The sequence below is a fragment of the Urocampus carinirostris genome, chromosome 8 (assembly GCF_059441175.1).
Source record: "Urocampus carinirostris isolate Australia breed hairy pipefish chromosome 8, RoL_Ucar_1.0, whole genome shotgun sequence".
Taxonomy (NCBI): Eukaryota; Metazoa; Chordata; class Actinopteri; order Syngnathiformes; family Syngnathidae; genus Urocampus; species Urocampus carinirostris.
In genome coordinates this window covers 28,372,550-28,392,344 of record NC_142356.1, presented here as the reverse complement: position 1 = coordinate 28,392,344, position 19,795 = coordinate 28,372,550, and the positions used below count along the sequence as shown (strand labels likewise).

The following is a 19,795-nucleotide window of genomic DNA, read 5'->3' as shown; positions in this document are numbered from 1 at the left end:
ATTCTTCAGCACGTTTTATGTTTTTCTTGTGTCATTTGATGATTTCATAAACTCTATGAAATAATATTAATGCCAGAGCCTGTGTCCCATATCATTATAAATACACACGCTGCCCTATTTACGAACGAGGTAGGTTCCGGACGATCGTTCCTAAGTTGAATTTGTCCGTAAGTTACTTCAATACTATATTTTGCATGTTTAAGGCTTGTATACAGTAAGTAACCTGTATTTTTTTGTACTAAAAAATAAACACTTCATAAAATAATATGCTTTGTAAAGATAAATGAAGTTGAGTTTAAGCTTTCTTATTCCAATTTTGTTTCAAAAGAAACGGCTTAACTCTTCTTTACACTCTACACCAACCATATTGAATGGATGCGCGAGATATTAAACATTAAAAATACGCTGGGGATACAGCACAGTATGTTTACGCACGAACTAGGAACAGGAAGCAGATTTCTTCCGGGGTGGATGCTCGGTGACCTCTCACATTACCGCCATCTTTCCGGTAGCGCCAGAAAGATGCACGACAGTAATGTCTTTTACCTGGAAAAAGGTGCACAGAATAGAAAATCTAACTTACAACAATGTCCGGATATTTTTCGACACTCCGAAAAAATGTTCGTATCTACCGTTTTACGTGAGTCCAATGGTCATAAGTAGGGGAGCATCTGTATACCACTTCAAATTTCTCCCCCTTCTGCAGTGACTTAGGCGTGTTGAGGTTCATTTGTGTCCTGAATAAAAGTTCGCATCTCATCTCATTAGCTGCACCGCTTATCCTAAGTAGGATCGCGGGGGTGCTGGAGCCCATTCCAGCAATCATCGAGCAGTGGGCAGGGGACACCCTGAACTGGTTGCCAGCCAATTGCAGGGCACCACAGGGACAGACAACTCGCTCGCTCATTCACACCTAGGGACAATTTGGACCGGCCAATCTACCTGAAATGCATGTCTTTGGAATGTGGGAGGAAACCCGGAGGAAACCCACGCAAGCACGGGGAGAACATACAAACTCCGCACAGGAAGTCTGGTAGCTGGATTTGAACCTACACAGGAGGTTCCCAAGACCTTAGAACTGTGCCGCACACGCGCTAACCACTGCGGCGCCGTGCTGCCCCTGAATAAAAGTTATTTGGTAAAAATATCACAAAATACTGCCAACGTATTTACCTTCAGTGAAGACAGCGCTGGGCAAAGGAGAAAGGGTGTGTCTGCGCGTGTGCACCCCATAGCAACCCAACTAAATTATTACAAGTGTTTTTGCGAGAGCTTTTGGGTGAAAAGTTTGTTTTGGGGTAAAGTTTGTTCTGTGGCATTTCATCATAAACTGTCTCAATTATGACCGTTGATTGTTCAATGAGCTTGCATATAAAGCATTATCTAGCGATTTACAGCCAAAATGAAGTCTGTTGGTGTGAAACCTTTACTGTAAACTGCAGTTAAAATTGTGTCCAATATAAACTGGACCGAACCCTTTGGAATGTAAATATTGTCTTGGCTATGCACGTGTGACATTCGGTTCTACATGTAGCATTACATTACGAGCCATAGGTTCCTGACCCCTGGTCTAGAGTGTCGGTGTTATTAAAGACTAAAAAAAATCAGAGTTTAAAATCGAGTGTTCGATCTGTTTTTTATTTCGACACCCACAAAATACTTTAATTCATTTGAGGCGAACGTGCCGCTGACCCAACATTAAACCGTGCGTTCAGTGGACCTCCTGGAGAGCTTCGAGAACCACCCTCCTATTGTGCTGCCCAGCGGCGGGTTCAGCGTAGACCTAGAGGGCGAGCGTGTGGAAGACAGCGTCTACCGACAGTTGCTCTACGTCCGCCATTTTCTGTGGGGCCTGCGTGCCAAAACGCACGCCAACGCCACGCTCGCAAACGGCAATAACAACAACGCTGCCGACGTTCAGGTGAGAGCTTGTTCGACCCCTGCAAGATTGTGATGTCAAAATGGGCCTGTTTTGAAACAACACGGCCAAGTTTGGCTGATCTTACTTATCTCTGTTGTTGTGGCAACATGCCCTTCGGTGAGAAAACAACATTCATTTTGAGCGTACACTTGACGCCATTAGCATGGGACATTTTAGTATTCCAAATTGTCTAGATTACGTCTGGATCATGTGACTACCACAGAATCAAATTGCAATTCTGAAAACAAACACACATTTACTACTGCGCTAAATGAAAAATGAAGGAGGGCAGTGTCGTGTAAAGTTTGGTCATAGACCTACATTTCTAAACAACGGCTTTAGGGCACCAAAATAGACAATTTCCAAACCTTTTGGAGACGTTGCACACCGTCTGTCAAAAAATGTTTAAAAATTCATGTTTGTTTGTTTAAAAGTTAAATTAGCATGTTGAATAAATTGACGATATCATTTGTGGCCACCGTGGTCCAGGAGGTAATACAGGTAATTCATTTTGGTCAATCATTTTGCAGTAATCTGGGATAATACTACATTTTTAACCTTACTATGTTTAAAAAAAAAAAATCAAGAAACAAAATAACAAAAATAATACTTGAAACGAGTAAAAATATATGCTGTTCTAACTTCTTTTAAAATGGGAAAATAATCTTAACTAATCAAAATTATGCAAAATTTTTATTTGATTTGATTTGTTTGACTATACTTTTGGTAATGCAACCCTCAACAGACTCTTGAAACAAAACAATGTATTAAATATATTTCAATGTACTACCCAGTTAGTAAATAATTAGTATACAAAAATAATGAATATTAATCTGCTGCCGTTCACTGATATGGATGAATTTTAAAGTTGCCCGGCTGATCACTCGAAGAAAATAAAGATACTCTTTTTTTCAAAGATGAAAGTGAGCAAATGTTCTGCGGCACACTAGACAAACTTTCACGGCACACCTGTTGAAAAAAAAAACTGCTACACTGAATTATACTGTGGAGAATAGAGCCACACAGACGTTTCCGTTGTTGTCATTGGCGGTTGCCGCAGTATCAGACCAAATTGCATTTGCTTGTCATCGTTCTGTGAAGATTAAAGGAAACTTCAGATACTGAATAATGACACGGATGATACCGAAAGAGAACCATACTGTGTTTGATGGATAAATTACCCGTGCTGTGCAATTCGGATGTATAAATTGAGGACTTTGCTTGATTTTTGGGTGAAATATCGTGAGTTTAGTTTACACTGTAAATATTGTACCGTCAAACCTTCCATTTTCCTTCTTATATACTGTAAATACAATGAAAAATAGCAAAAAGATAATTGAATTTATCCTCAGAGAAAGGCGTCCTAACTGTCGTCAGACGTCACTGCGTTGTGCAAAAGAGCAGCTGGATGTTTTCTCCTGTGCCCTACATAAGAGGAATTTTCCGACCAAGCGCTAAAATGCGCTGTTTCCTTCCAAAAAGTGCCTCTGCACACCTGACGCCAAAAGCAAAATACCGATCACCAATGGCGTTACTCGGTGGTGACGCTACAGGAAACTTTGCACACGCAATTTTTACAGCCAATAAAATCAATATTGAACAGTTTTTGGTTCAGTGTAAAAGGGCTGATCCAAGTTTTTAATCAAGCAGCATGTTGTATGCGCACCTACAATTACGCACACACTTTAAGTGTAATCTGTGCACAAGCAGCTGTGCTGCATGAGGGAGTTCCCCGCTAATCTTTTAAATGAAAGACAAAAACCTCAAGACGAAGAAGCTAGACATGGGTAAATCAAGGTTTAATCTTCTTAGCCGTCAGGCTGTCTCATCACTTGGGCTGACTAGACCGTAATCCTCCATCTTGGAACGCTTCATCATCATCACCATCATTATCATCATTCCGTTAGCTAGTCATTGCAGACTTGAATTTGACTTTATTCCTGCAATTCTCAGTGTTTTTCTCTCTACAATATTCCAATTTAGTCGTGGTTTTTTTTGCACTGACAAGACTTTTAGTTTAACTTTTTCATTACATGAAAATATAATTGTATTTCTAAACATAAAACGTGTTAAGTTTGTGAAGATTTTGGGATAAAACAAAAAATGGGAAGCATTTGGTCGAAAATATTTAAATGAAACTTGTTACACTTTTATTTATTTACCTTAAAAAAAAGAGGTTAAATAAGTATAAAATAAGAAATTCGACACTCCAAATGTAAGGACCAGAACGGAAACAGGACCCAATTGCGTAACATTTACCACAAGTTTTCTTGAAGGAAGGAGGAAGGGCTGCGCCCACAATCCGGTGTTCACTGGACGCGGAAATCAAGTCGCTCTCGTACTCAGATTGTGATCCGAACACGGAAGTGGATCTTCCATAGCAAGCGATGGTGGTGTCATGGACGGGAAAACTGGTCGGTAGCCGGGACTGGGAGAGCAAGGCGTGGTCTGGGTCGTAAACGAGTCTTAAGCCAGAACGGGAGAGTAGACGTAGTCTGGAACAAGAATGGGACGTAAGCTGGGGCGGGAGAACAGACGTGGTCGGGATCAAAAACAGGTCGTAGCCGGAGACAGACGGGAGCAAAAATGGGACAGGTGGGAGTCAGGGTCGAAAAAGGCTTGCCTTGTATAAACAGAGGTTCGCAGACGGACTGACAACAGGGGACTGACAGGACTGGGTTCAAATACTGACAGGGAGCCAATCAGAACCCGCGGTGGTTGGCGCCAAATGAGCGGGCACAGGTGAATCACATCGGTAATCATGACACAAATAAGTAAAGGTGTAAACATTTGATTATGTTTTTCAATATTTCTGCAGGGAGTCTTAAGAGGGACAAGTTTGGGTAACTCTGTATTCTGTCTTGTATATGCTTAATTCGTTCCAGAATCTAATTGTAGCTCGAAAAGCTCTTGTAACGAACACATTTTCCTAATATGAAATAATTCAAAACTAATTGGTCCTCCTGTAAGCATCCAGCTATAAAATACATCTGCCTGATTTCTAAAAACTGATTTTAAAAGTAATTAAACATAAAAAATACAGTAATAAGATAAATAAGATGATGTTAACAAAATAATGCGTTTATTATGAACACTTACCATGGAGCCAGTTGAAAAAAGTGTACGCGTGGTGCAGAGAAAGGGGCAGGGTGACAGGACAAGAACGGAAACAGGACCCACTTGCGTGACGTTTTATTGAAAGAGAGAGGTAGGGCTGCGCCCACGATCCGGTGTTCGCTGGGCGCAAAAAGCAAGTCTATCTCGTACTTCAAATGAACATACACACAAAACATTCTTACAGTACATTATGTTTTTGGCCTGTAGTAGTTTGCATGCTCAAACGGGAACAAGCTGATGCAGTCAAGAGCGGTGAGTGGTGTCAAACTGTCTCTAGTGGTAGCCTATAGGAATGCTCGTGACCTGGATTTTTGCTTCGTTAGACAAGCAACATTTATCTTCCAAAAAAGACTCTTAAATCGAAATTCTTGTGTTTAGGTGTGCTCATATAAAGAGGTACAACTGTATAATAAATCTGCATTAAAAACCTGAACGTAGGCCAGGCTAGATTAATCGACAAATAGGACAGGTGCATAGTAACAAATCCTATATCTGTATCCTCATCTTACCTTGAAACGTCCTTCAGAGGGAGCCGCCGCCCCCGCCCTTAACACACGGCAGCCCCCGTCAGGGCCCCGGGGACGGCGAGGAAGAAAACGGGCGTGGCCAAGTGCACAGTGTCCGTAGAAACGGGGGAATCGCCCACCACCACCATAACCATCATCTTCATCCTCAACATCAGCACCCGCCTACTGTATCGGGGTACCCTGAGGGAGGGGGTGGAGCCCCCCAGATGAATGGATGTGGCAAGAAAGCCAACGGGATCATCGCTAATGGCATGGAGGGTAAGACTTATGGAAATATGTGTGATTTAAGTCATGTTTGTTTTTATAGCCCTTAATCACATGAAGTATCAAAGGGCTTCACAGACTCCTGACTATTATTAAACCATCCCCTGACCTAGAACCTACATGAGGGCAAGGAAAAACTCAAAACCTCAGGATGAGGAAATTAAGAAACTTTGAGAAGATAGATTAACAAAAGATTATAGATAAACAAAAAGCCTAAATAGTTCAAATATTAGTATTTATTTCTTCTGTTTGAGTTTATAATGCCGGACTGCATTGAAATGGCTTGCAGGCTATAATCCAATCTGGTGTGCTCGTATGTGGCTGGCCGAAAGCATAGACTACATGTGGATAGATGCAACTATGGCCTTTTTGCCATGGGAACAGAAACTAAAATGGAAATGTCAGAGAAAAATCAACCAATACACATGAGACTATTTTCGTGAGTAAGGGTGAGTTTGCCATGTTACACGTCCCACAGTGCTTTGCGGCAAAACAATATCTCGGAAGAGAGAAATTGCGCATGCACACAAGCAAATGGATTACTCTACCGCATATACACTACATGCACTAATACTCGAAAAATGAAGGTACTAACTCATCAAGTAATCTTTTTTTTTGTGGACTAATACAATTTACATCAGGGGTCCCCAACTTTTTTCAAGCTGAGATCTACTTTTTGTTACTAATTAGCGCAGAAGGCACCCAATTTGATATTTCTTTCCTTAAGAAACAACTTATCGTGTTATTACTACCGTATGTTGTTACCAGGTTAATATTTGGAAGTAGGGTTAAATAGACTCACCCAAAAAATGTTTACTAGAAAATCACAATGACCCAGCACTGGTGGGCTATTTTTAGAACAGGAAAATAATACAATATTTAATTCGATGAAATCGGTTTTGTTTATGTTTTCCAACATTTTATTTGATTTTCCAATTTGTAAGTCTAAAACGCAAATATAATACTAACTTTCAATTGAAAAAGAAATGTGTTCTTTTCTTTTCTTTCAATATTATTGGAAGCTTCTGCATGAATAATCCACCCCACCCCATCCTATTGATAACGTAAGGGAAGTAGAAAGAAAGACACGAAGGAAACTAGAAAGGAAACCAATCAGGAAAGGAGAAAAGAAACCAATAAGAATAGGAGAAAGGAGACAAAAAGGAAGCAAAAAAAGGAAACAAAAAAGAAAGGAGGGAAATGAACAAGGAAGACAAACAGAACAAAAGAAAGAATGAAGGGTGGAAGGAAGGATGGAAGGAAAGGAGTAAGAATATACAGAATGAAGGAAGGAACAATTGGAGATAGAAAGAGTGAAAGAAATAGAAAGAGCGGGAGAAACAGAGAAGGGATGAATGAGGTAAAGTAGGAAGGAAAAGGAAGAAAAAAGGAAAGTAGGGAGGAAGGTAGGAAGTAAGGAATGAAGGAAGATATAAAGTAAGGAAAGGAGAAAGGGAGAAAAGAAGGAAACTAGAAAGTAAACCAATAAGGAAAGGCGAAAGGAAACAAAAAAGGAAGGAAAAAAGAAGGATACAAAAAAGAAAGGAAGGAAATGAAAAGGGAAAGGAAGAAAATAAACAAAGAAGGAAAGGAAGAAGGACAGAACAGAAAAAAAGAAGGAAATTAGGTAAATAATACAGAATGATGGTAGGAACGATTGAAGATAGAAAGAGTAAAAGAAATAAAGAGACTGAGAGACACAGAAAAAGAGAAAGAAAGAAAACTGATGAGTGTCTAATGGGGTGCATGTTACAGCCCCCCCCTGCCCCCCTCCTCTCCCCGCATCACTGTCTTTGTGCGTCCGCGCGCGTGCACCCCATAGCAAGCTCCTCTGTGTGTGCACGTGTGTGTCCTCTGCAGGTTGTGTTACTAGTGGCTGTGAATTCCCTTTCCCCGTGTGGTCCTCGTCCTCCCCGGGTTCCCCTCTCCTCCCTGATGACATGTGTGTGGTGTTTGTAGTGGAACTGGACAAAGGACCCTACGGACTTGGCATGGGACTCATCGACGGCTTGGTGAGAATTCTTGCATGTTTTTTTCCCAATTTTCATTCACTCAAAAAGTTTAGAATTAATAAAGCCCAACAGCGCCCCCCTCCAAAGAGACCAATAACGCACTAGAGATCAGTTTGGGTCTGGTGAGGCACAGTCAGATTTCAAAATAAATCAACCGATATCTTATTTATCATTTGGTTGCCAAGTAATATATAAACCAGGGGTGTCGCACAGGCGGCCCGGGAGCCGGGTCAGGCCCGCTAAGGGATTGAATCTGGCCTGCGAGTTAACGCTGAAGGAAGAGCAAGAGAAAAACGAGCTTGATGTTGCCAAAAGCCAGGTTCCTCTCACAAAGACGCTGTAGTTCTTTATCTCTCTCTCTTTCTCTCCGTCTCCCTTTTTTCACAAAATCAATCCCTCTCTTTCACTGTCTTTGTCTCTCTTTTTCTCATTCTTTGTTCCTCTTTGTCTCTCTCTGCGTCTTTCTACCTTTTTTTGCGCTCTTCCTTTTTCCTTTTCTCTCTTTCTCTCCCTCTCTCTTACTTTCCCCTACTCTCTTTCTCATCTGTTTTCTCTCCTTTTCTCTTTCTATTTCTCTTTGGATTTGTTTCTTTCTGTCTCTTTTTCCCCCCTCTTTCACTATTTCTAGTTTTAACTCTTTTGTATCTCACGTTTTCTTTCTCTCTTTTCTCCTTCTCTCTCTTTCTTTTTCTTCCTTTCTCTCTTCCCTTGTCCCACACATTTTCTTTTTCCCTGCTTCTCTTTTTATTATTTCTTTCTCTCTTTTTTTCTTTCTCCTCAATCTTCTAGTCCGGCCCCCGAGAGAATGTTTGTTCTATCGTGTGGCCCCCGAGTTAAAATAAGTATTTTAAAACATACATGTGTTCATGTTTCTTTAAATCAATATCGTTTGTTTTGATTACTATTAATATTTGTTTACGACCTGCAGGATTCGTATGGGTGCTTGAAATCTATGAAAATCCTTAAATGTTAATGTTGTGTTTCAAGGTGTGAAAAGTCCTCGAATTATGGGTGAGGTGCTTGTAAATGCTTAAAATTGTTGCCCCGTTTCTCGTCAGTCTGACTCTATAGACTACGCATTACATGGAGAAAATACAGTTTTAGAAGAATTGACTTTCTTTGGCTTGCAACCACCTCATATACATCAGTAGTGATGCTGGGATCAATAATAATAACAATTTTTATTCACAATATAATAATGTATTATTTCTTCGTCAAACGATACTGGAAAAATATGAAAATTGGCTTTTGACAGTCCTTAAAAAGTGCTTAAACTTTTCTTTGAAAAGGTGTGCATATGCTTCACCTGGAGGAGCTTAATACGACACCCAATTCCTTTAAACTTTCTTCTTAGGCCGGGGGGCCTCAAACTATTATCCCGGGGGCCACAATTGGTCCCTGGGCCACAAGTTTTAGACCTTTGATATAAACAGTTGAATTTTATATCCATTTTTATTTTAAATCATGACCTACCATGTGCCACGTTAATATCAATGACAATAAATACAATTCTATTGTATCTCAGCACACTCCCCTGAATGCGCCGGGCATCTACATCCGCACGCTGATACCCGACGGACCGGCGGCGTCCGACGGCCGGCTGAGAATCGGCGATCGGATACTGGCCGTCAATGGGACCAGTCTCATCGGAGCCGACTACCAGAGGTATGACTTAAAACCTGGTCTCTATCCGGGTCATTAAAGGTGTTTCCAAATAGAATAGGTTTTCAATCAGCCACAGAACGTGTAGTGTTCTTCCCAGCAGTTATGCAAATATTTCACGCGCTGGGGAACTCGAGAAACTTTGTCTCAAAGTTCACCCATCTGGCTCGTTTTCTTAGGGTTGTGACATCATTGAAGGAACACTTTTAAAATGGCGAATCCCGTTAACACAACATTGGAGGCAGCTCTGAAACAACCAACGATTGGAGTGAACGATTGCATACTGCTCATCTCTGCTTGGAGAAATTGGAACTTTGTCTTCTTTTCGTTTGTGTTTTACACTGCGTGAGTCCTGGTTGGTACAATTTTGTCCAACTCGCTCCCCGTCAGCTTCGGGGCTGCCGAGGGCTTTCCTGTTTTGTTTGCTCCTGGTTGGCACTCATTGGCTGCCTGACGTCTGTCGTTTAGCCGGTGTTTTGAGATTCCTCCCTAACTCTCGGGACGTCTGACCAATTCCCAGTGCGCATGCGCACGTACAATGCTGATAGCGATTTGTGCCTTTATAAGTGGTGATAATTTACGATTTTGGTTTTAATTTAGTCTTATTTGACTCTTTCACTGCTTCGAAACACTGTTTACCGACGTGGCGTGTTTTTCTGTGGTAGCTTTTGAGCATGGTGTGTTTTAACAAACTTTGGTTTATATCATCAGTGAAACTTCTGTTTGCACTAATTTAGATCTTTAGTGATTTTTAGTGATGAGTATAGATGAAAGATAATGCTGCTTTCAGGTCAGCCCGAGGTAAAACACCTCGAGAGGGTAGGAAAGAATTTCAGAACACCAGCTAAATTTTGCCTTGTCTCTTGGTTTATTCACAGCCGGCTTCACGTTTATTAGCCTGGCTGCTTACCGGATGTTTTTTGATGGGGTAACCTAGATTTAGCGCCGGTTTTGCCGTGTCCTTTAGTTTATTCCTGGCTGGCTTTGCGTTTATCGCTGTAGCCGTTGCCACTTTTTGTTGCTGGTTTCCAGTTAGCCTAGCTGCTCACTGCATGTTTTTTGACCGGCTAGCTTGTATTTAACGGCGGTTTTGCCGTGTCCCTTAGTTTATTCCTGGCAAGCTTTGAGTTTAACGCTGTAGACGTTGCCACTTTTCATTGCTGGTTCCCTGTTAGTCTTGCTGCTCATCGCATATTTTTGGGTCGGCTAGCCTCGTGTTAGCGCCAGTTTTGCCGCTGTAGCCGTTGACACTTTTTTTTGCTAGGTTTGCCTAGCTGCTCACTGCATGTTTTTTGACAGACTAGCCTGACTAACGGCGGTTTTGCCGTGTCCCTCAGTTTATTCCTGGCCTGCTTCCGGTTTAACGCTCTAGCCGTTGCCGCTTTTCGGTGTTGACTCCCAGTTAGCCTTGTTCTCACCGTAAAGTTTTGAGTCGGCTAGCCTGGTGTTAGCACCGGTTTTGCTGTGTCCCGTAGTTTATTCCTTGTCGGCTTTGAGTTTAGTGCTGTAACCTTTGCCACTTTTTGTTGCTAGTTCCGGTAAGCCTACCTGCCCACTGCGTGTTTCTTGGTCGGCTAACCTCACGCATTTCTGCCGAAACTGCGGCCGCCTTGGGTTGATCGGTCCCTGTCAACCCCCAACTGGCGGCTCTTTGTGTGTTTGTTTTTTGCCAGTTAGCCCCTTTTCGGTTGCTCGCCCTTTGTTGTACCACTCCTGCATCCGCCTGCAACACACGTACCCTCTTCGACTACTTAACACCTAACACTTAATTATGGCTTCTTAGGGTGCTGGTGTTCCTCCACCACGTCACAAAGACAAAATATGCTGTCTTCAAACTGCATTATCTTGTAAAATAATTGAAATACACCAGTGATTATATATGATTATATATCACTTATCATATATTGATTTTATTAAAAAAACATTCTATTTTATATCATCTTGCATGTTTAAGAATTTTGGATGACTTTTAGGGCTGCAACAACTAATCGATCAAATCGATTATTAAAAGCGTTGGCAGCTAATTAGATCATCGACTCGCTGTATCACGTGATTTATGAGCCACTAAGTCAAGTCAAGTCAAGTCATTTTTATTTGTATAACCCTAAATCACGAAGAGTCAAATCAGAGGACACGCGGGAAGTTGTAGTACCACTTTGGTCTGGCAGATGGCGACCAAAGTGCGAAATAGTTATCTCACATTTTTTATTGAACATTGCGTCATTACAAACAAAATTGGCATGAAAGTTTCAACTTTGTAGTGTTTGACTTTTAAACATGAAACGAAGTTCACAATTTTTAAAGGCACGGAAAGTGCTGCAGATGTACAGAGAGAAAAAGTCAGAAAAGAAGTCATATAAAATAACAATATGTGTAACTCTACATATAGGGCAGATCCTTAAACATATAATTTTCATCATGGGAATGTTGATCATATTCAAAGATTTAACAAAAAACAAAAAAAACAAAAAATTGTTGACAATATTTTGAAAAGTGGGTTTATATTTTTGATATATTGTGGATAAAAAAATGCTACACATAAAATAAATTGTATTGCTGTATTTTTTGTTTTTTGTATACTTGCTTATTGTCAAGTCAATTGACAAACACTTAGATTTAAAAAAAATGAATTCATCTGTCCAAAAATGTAACTTTTGAATAAATAGGAGGTAATCAAAAATGTCTTTAAGAAACCAAATTCATCGATTAATCAAAAAAATAATGGACCGATTCATCGATTATGAAAATAATCGTTAGTTGCAGCCCCAATTGCCTTTAAAAAACTCAAGTTTGGCCTTTCTTCATGCAGTGCGGTGGATCTGATCCGTCTGGGAGGAGGTCGCCTCCGTTTCCTGGTGGCCAAGTCGGACCCGGAAGTGTCGGAGAAGATCAGCGCATCGTCCTGTTGACCGATTGGTCCAATTGCCTGTCAGTCAAACTGCAGATCAGCAGGCAGGGCAAAAAGATTCTTCATGTTAAATATGTCGGCAAACAATCAGTATCCAACCACCACGATTGGCTGATTGGCCGCCGCCCCGCCTACTTTTTTGGAGATGATGATGTCATCACTTTGAGACAGTTTGGTTGTACTTTCACTTTTCTTGTCAAGGATCGGATTTTAAAAACATTTGAAAAACTTGAAGGACACGTGACAGGGAATGGACAACATTTTCGCCGTTCTCTTTGGGTGAATTGTACTTTTTCGTCCATCTAAAAGCAGTTATCTTCAACTATGTCTTCGAATGTGGGTCAATCATGGCGACCGAGTCTTTGGGTGGTTTTGAGGAATTTTCATTAAGAATCCGATGACTTTTTCTGTTTGCGGCTTAAAATCTTAATGATTGTAGTCAATAAAGACAGCTTTTTTTACAGAACACATTTGAAATCGTTCAAAAAGCCTGTTTCTTCACTTCACTGCGTTTTTCCTACCCATGACCATATTTAAGGTACCACGTTGAATACTTGGGGCCATGATAAAAATAAAACGTAAACAATGAACGCAGCACTTAAAGAAAATGTAGTGTATTTACTAAATGTCTGTAAACTCCGATTCAGTGTCAATTATTTTAAATATGGCCCCAAGTATTAAGCAACATGGTATTGTAAAAATAGTGGGATGAGAGAAAATCGAATGCTTTTCCCTTTGTATTCCTTACAGCAGGCGTGTCCAAAGTCCGGCCCAGGGCCTAGTTATGGCCCGTGATCAATTTTCTACTTCTTTCATAAAAATGATCAAATGTGGCCTGGCAGTAATGTTGAAAATAGTATAAAATATATTCGTACCCCCCAAAAAATAAAATCACCATTCCAACAGATGATGGCGGTAAGCCTTTTGGACACCTGTCTGTGTGAATTTCAGCCCTCTTTATTTCTGACATGGCAACTGTTAATAAAAAATTAAAAGTTGACTGAGGGCCCCGGCTTCCAGGACAAGTGGAAATTAGAGTAATTTTTTTACCTAAATCTGAAACAACTGCGTCTGCCTAATTTTCCAAGAGACTGGCTGTTTTCAAAGAATTATCAAGAGTCACTGCCAGACAAAACAGGCTAACTAAGAAAAGCTAACTGAAAACGAAAGCTGTGAACACGTGAAACAACTGGAAGCTGTTTTGAACAGCACAGCACCTCTTTTTCATGAGCACTCTGAGTCATGTGAAAATGCTACAGAGGCGAGCTATGAGGTCGCGACACAGATCGCCCAACGCTGCAAACCTTTCATGGAGGGTGGATTCACTAAAGACTGTTCAAAGAAAGCCAGGCTTTATAGTCGGCCCTTACACATTTTCAGGTTACCAGTTTGGACACCCCTGCCTTACAGGGTTCATACACCCTTCTTGCAAAGATCAAGCTTTTTTAAGGACTTTCAAAGCCATATTTCCAATTTCTCCAGTACCATTTAAAGAAGAAATCCTATGTAAATCATGTATTTTGCAGATCCGCGATATGCACACGTGTTTTACAAGTCCTCGAAAAATTTCTGCAATCTTTCCATAGGAGGCGTGTCTCCATCATTTTTGAGCGGACTTGTTTTATTTCTCTTCATTTGATGTGAAATCTTTTGACTGACAACATGGCAACAATCTCAAGCATTTCCAAGTGCTTCAGCCAAAATTAAAGCAAATTAAACCTTGAAAACACATTGAATTTTAAGCATTTTCAAGGATTTCAAGCACCTGTACAAAGTCTACAGGGAGTGCAGAATCATTAGGCAAATGAGTATTTTGACCACATCATCCTCTTTATGCATGTTGTCTTACTCCAAGCTGTATAGGCTCGAAAGCCTACTACCAATTAAGCATATCAGGTGATGTGCATCTCTGTAATGAGAAGGGGTGTGGTCTAATGACATCAACACCCTATATCAGGTGTGCATAATTATTAGGCAACTTCCTTTCCTTTGGCAAAATGGGTCAGAAGAGGGACTTGACAGGCTCTGAAAAGTCAAAAATAGTGAGATATCTTGCAGAGGGATGCAGCACTCTTAAAATTGCCAAGCTTCTGAAGCGTGATCATCGAACAATCAAGCGTTACATTCAAAATAGTCAACAGGGTCGCAAGAAGCGTGTAGAAAAAACAAGGCGCAAAATAACTGCCCGTGAACTGAGAAAAGTCAAGCGTACAACTGCCAAGATGCCACTTGCCACCAGTTTTGCCATATTTCAGATCTGCAACATCACTGGAGTGCCCAAAAGCACAAGGTGTGCAATACTCAGAGACATGGCCAAGGTAAGAAAGGCTGAAAAACGACCACCACTGAACAAGACACACAAGCTGAAACGTCAAGACTGGGCCAAGAAAAATCTCAAGACGGATTTTTCTAAGGTTTTATGGACTGATGAAATGAGAGTGAGTCTTGATGGGCCAGATGGATGGGCCCGTGGCTGGATCGGTAAAGGGCAGAGAGCTCCAGTCCGCCTCAGACGCCAGCAAGGTGGAGGTGGGGTACTGGTATGGGCTGGTATCATCAAAGATGAGCTTGTGGGGCCTTTTCGGGTTGAGGATGGACTCAAGCTCAACTCCCAGTCCTACTGCCAGTTTCTGGAAGACACCTTCTTCAAGCAGTGGTACAGGAAGAAGTCCGCATCCTTCAAGAAAAACATGATTTTTATGCAGGACAACGCTCCATCACACGCATTCAAGTACTCCACAGTGTGGCTGGCAAGAAAGGGTCTAAAAGAAGAAAAACTAATGACATGGCCTCCTTGTTCACCTGATCCGAACCCCATAGAGAACCTGTGGTCCCTCATCAAATGTGAGATTTACAAGGAGGGAAAACAGTACACCTCTCTGAACAGTGTCTGGGAGGCTGTGGTTGCTGCTGCACGCAATGTTGATCGTGAACAGATCAAAGCACTGACAGAATCCATGGATGGCAGGCTTTTGAGTGTCCTTGCAAAGAAAGGTGGCTATATTGGTCACTGATTTGTTTTTGTTTTGTTTTTGAATGTCAGAAATGTATATTTGTGAATGTTGAGCTGTTATATTGGTTTCCCTGATAAAAATAAATAATTGAAATGGGTATACATTTGTTTTTTGTTAAGTTGCCTAATAATTATGCACAGTAATAGTCACCTGCACACACAGATATCCTCCTAAAATAGCTAAAACTAAAAAAGCCCCACTCCAACTTCCAAAATATTCAGCTTTGATATTAATGAGACTTTTGGGTTCATTAAGAACATGGTTGTTGTTCAATAATAAAATTAATCCTCAAAAATACAACTTGCCTAATAATTCTGCACTCCCTGTATATATAACCCGAGTGGTTAAGAATAAGCGTTCTACCTGCGGCAAGACTGGGTTCGAATCCCGTTACGGTGAACCTCGACACAATGTTTACGACATACAACACTTTTAGTTTTTCTACAAAAACTAGGGATGCGTAATATACACGAATAAATACAGTAAATAAAAAGTAATATAAAAATGCAGCTACCTGAACTTACTTTATTTAAGAGCTTTCAAAAAAGGTAACGTATTTTTCGGACATTAAGAATGCAACACATTCTTTGATAAGATTTTTTGCACATTAAGGCCTATGAAATCAAAACTACTGGAAGAGAGTTGCAAAAATTCTGTTTCTGAATTTCTAAAAAAAAAAAACTATTTTACAGTACATCACGGTTCACAGATCCCTTAACCGTTAGGGTCATAGAGGCACCCTTTTCTGTGGTGTGTCTTGAGCAAGTCCAGCCTGGCTGTGCCCATCACTCTCCAGGCTGTTTTTGGGTAGGGGCATGCTTCCCCCCATGAAACAGATGGTCTGGTTTCCATGGATACCAGTAGCAGGAGAAGTCTTCTGATTTGACTCAGATGCAGCACCTTCATCATCTGGTCGCTGTTATTTTTCGGTGTGAAAATCTGGTTTCACAACTGAAGCTTTTCATTGTAGCTGCACGTTTCTGATTTAATAACTGTACTCTCATTTCTGGTCTATAAGGCGCACCCGATTATAAGTCGCACTTTAGAATTTCTGTTGTTTTTGAGTTGAGCCGTAGAAACCATAAAACACTGTAACTGCGACCCTTTAAACCCATTTTGGAGTTGATGCTTGGAGCGTTTTTTGATTGGTTTGAATTTGAAAGAAAAACACCAACTCAGCAAAGGACAGAAAGTCAACGTGGCTTTAATTTTGTGCTACGACATTCTTAATCACAATCGTGGGATGTTTACAAAAAAATACATAATAATCTCTCTAGAATTTATTAATAATGCAAATTTTTTTGTACACAAAAGGTTTTACGAAAAAATAGCTTCTAGTAGCGAAATTAGCCCAGTGAACACGGCTAAGTTTACATTCTAAAAAGCTTCAAAAGGTTAAAACAAAAACATGACAAAGACTAGAAATCTTTTTAAGGCATCAATTCTTGTAAAGGGTTACAAGCATGTCTTTTCCCCCTTTCACTTAAACTTCTACATTTTCAAAATTGTTTTTTTTCCAAGTTACAGACCGCTACGGAGACAGGCCGCTTTAAAAAAAAAAACATTTCCCGATCGAGACTTCGAAGTCATGACTGCTTTGTCGTCTTTTTGGAGACTCTCCATTTCCGTTTCTTCATTCACCACAAAATGTATGCAAGTAGTGTTTGCTTCAATTTGTAATAGAAATCAAATCTTTCGTGATGCGTTCACTTCCTGGAATCATTAACTTGTGGCGTCATGGCGACGATGACGGGCTGCTGGGCAACGGCTCCTTCGCTGTCGTCCATCTTGGACCGCTTGGCCCGAGGTTCTTCTCCTTGTTCGGCAGAAAGTGGACGACTCACCAGGACTGGAGGTGAGCTGGAAGCTTGAGCCGCCAAAATTTGGAGAGGGCTGCTTAGACCTGTGATTAAAACATTTCAAAGTTTTTTTTAAAGGGACAGTGATTATTATTTGAGAGCTAGATGTCACCGAATTGTGTAAAGCAACTGAAAATGAGTTCTGAAAAGAAGAAGAAAGAATACAAACCACGGAGACTCATAGGCTAGGTTCACACTGCAGAGCTTAATGCTCAATTCCCATCTTTTTTTGAAATATTTCACATTTCCAACTAAATGCTACTTGCGACTTGATCTTCATGTTGGAACATGCCACAACTGTCACACATGCGCAGAAGAGGACACGTGACATCACATGCATGCACTTATGTCTGCGGAAGTACTCATGGATTTTCACAGCAGAGCCTTGTCCCCCCTAATATGTATTAAATCCAAAACGTTCCCCTATTGAATACTGTCTGTGTGGTGGGATTTGAAGGTAAATATTGTTACCACTAAAGGATTGCTTTAAGAATGAACTATGTTGTAAATTTGCGATGCGATGTTGGCTGTTCCGTGAGTTTTAAAATACACTTAAATACATTTTCCATGAATGCAAGATTTAATGACACTTGCGTGTTTTGGGCCGCCATGGTTGTTAAATTCTTCGCTTCCTCCCGCCTGGTTGAAGGCAGAATAGTGACATCTGCCGCCTAATGATAACGTGCATTTCGCATGAATGCATCTTAACCACTCATATAGCAGTCACACTAGGACCACTTAGGAACACATATGAAAGTGGCGTGGGTCTGGTGTGAAGAATGGGATATGGGCTGTTCAGACAAACTTAAACAGATCGGACAGGGGTCTGGTCTAAAAAAATAAAAAAAGAAATTTTAAAAAAAAAAAAAAAAGAAAGAAAAAAAAAAGAAAAATTGATTCCCCTGCAGTATGAACCTAGCCAAAGTGACCAAAACGCACAACCGCAGTATACAGTGGATGATTTTGGAAATACATACAGTATCTATACGTGTGTGTTACTATGCAAGGTTTTAGGGTACAATACTATATTTGTTTTTGTATGATTATTGACGAATCGAAAAACATCGCCGACCTAAATCGCAAATCATTTTATGCAACAGGAATCCGATCCAGATCGCAGCAATGAGAACGCTGTTACTTAAACACTAAACTAATACAGATGACCTAAGAAAAGGCATCAGATGTTATCTAAATATCACACCTTTTTTACTTTCCGGTGCCAGAAACAAATGTTAGAGAAAAATTAAGACGTCCAGAAAGATAGAAATAAACAAAGAGATGTGCTGTTTTGCATCTATTTATGGAAATGTCTTGACCCGCCAGACTATAGACCCATTGCAAGTGACGTTACGTTGCCTTCCCCGGGAGAATGAAAAAAAATTAGATAAGAAGTCATATTACCGTATTTTCCGCACTATAAGGCGCACCGGGTCATAGGGCGCAACCCGAAAAAATAGTTTTTGGTCCAATTTTTGACATAGATAAGACGCACCGGATTATAAGGCGCTACAATGGGAACGTGGACAAAACAGTCAGATAGTAAAGTCCAACTTATTACCCCCTTAACATTCCGAAAGCTTGCAAAGACGCAAATACGTGGCGAGAACACGTGCGGATGCGGTGTCCGTACGATGTCACTCAAATGCATCGTTCCATCATTCGGAAGGTTCAAGTCTTGGGATTCAAGAAATGCCAACCATTCCTGAGTTTCTATTTTCTTTTTCGCTCGCAACTTTACTGTGCATATGACAATAAACACTTGGAATTGAGTTTAATTTAAAAATAGACACTCCATTCCATCCATTATCTGCACCGCTTATCACAGAAACATCGAGTTCAGTCTGAAACAAGATACAGGGACAATATAAAACCCGAAGTAGCTCACCAAAGTCGTTGTGTTCATAATAATGTGCAGACAATGTCCTCTTATATCCGTGAGGGTAGTAAATCCAGGAGAATAAAATAATTTCAAATACAGAATAGAAAAAAATGCTTTCTCTATGCCGTCAGCCACGTGCCATAAACATTCATCTTTTTTGGCCAATTGCAGGCTTTGTGTTGCCGTTTAAGCCAATGCCAGCCTGTAAATGATAAAAAGGATCCGCCTCTTGACCTCCGAATAACTTTAGCCAATAGTGATCGATTCAAATGATGATTGACACATTGGTTAGCCAATGAAACGCCGGTAAATAAATCCCAGCATACACCGTTGTTTTGGCCAATTGCAGGCTTTGTGTTGCCGTTTAAGCCAATGCCAGCCTGTAAATGATAAAAAGGATCCGCCCCTTGACCTCCGAATAACTTTAGCCAATAGTGATCAATTCAAATGATGATTGACACATTGTTTAGCCAATGAAACGCCGGTAAATAAATCCCAGCATACACCGTTGTTTTGGCCAATTGCAGGCTTTGTGTTGCCGTTTAAGCCAATGCCAGCCTGTAAATGATAAAAAGGATCCGCCCCTTGACCTCCGAATAACTTTAGCCAATAGTGATCGATTCAAATGATGA

The 19,795-nt window shown here is 40.7% G+C and overlaps 2 protein-coding genes across 2 annotated transcripts in view; one reads left to right on the top strand and one right to left on the bottom strand.

Annotated features, from left to right (window-relative positions):
- Positions 1–13,411, top strand: part of radil (Ras association and DIL domains) — a 53,394-nt gene extending 39,983 nt beyond the window's left edge. The window contains exons 18-22 of the mRNA XM_088342214.1: positions 1,716–1,921; positions 5,565–5,823; positions 7,690–7,841; positions 9,367–9,506; positions 12,313–13,411. Of these exons, the coding sequence (XP_088198340.1) occupies positions 1,716–1,921; positions 5,565–5,823; positions 7,690–7,841; positions 9,367–9,506; positions 12,313–12,412 (857 nt within the window). The 3' untranslated portion in view covers positions 12,413–13,411. The remainder of the gene's footprint in view (positions 1–1,715; positions 1,922–5,564; positions 5,824–7,689; positions 7,842–9,366; positions 9,507–12,312) is intronic.
- A 3,202-nt stretch (positions 13,412–16,613) lies between these two features.
- The window catches only part of foxk1 (forkhead box K1), a 34,947-nt gene continuing 31,765 nt past the window's right edge, over positions 16,614–19,795 (bottom strand). Inside the window, exon 9 of the mRNA XM_088342213.1 lies at positions 16,614–17,328. Coding sequence (XP_088198339.1) covers positions 17,132–17,328 — 197 coding nt within the window. The 3' untranslated portion in view covers positions 16,614–17,131. The remainder of the gene's footprint in view (positions 17,329–19,795) is intronic.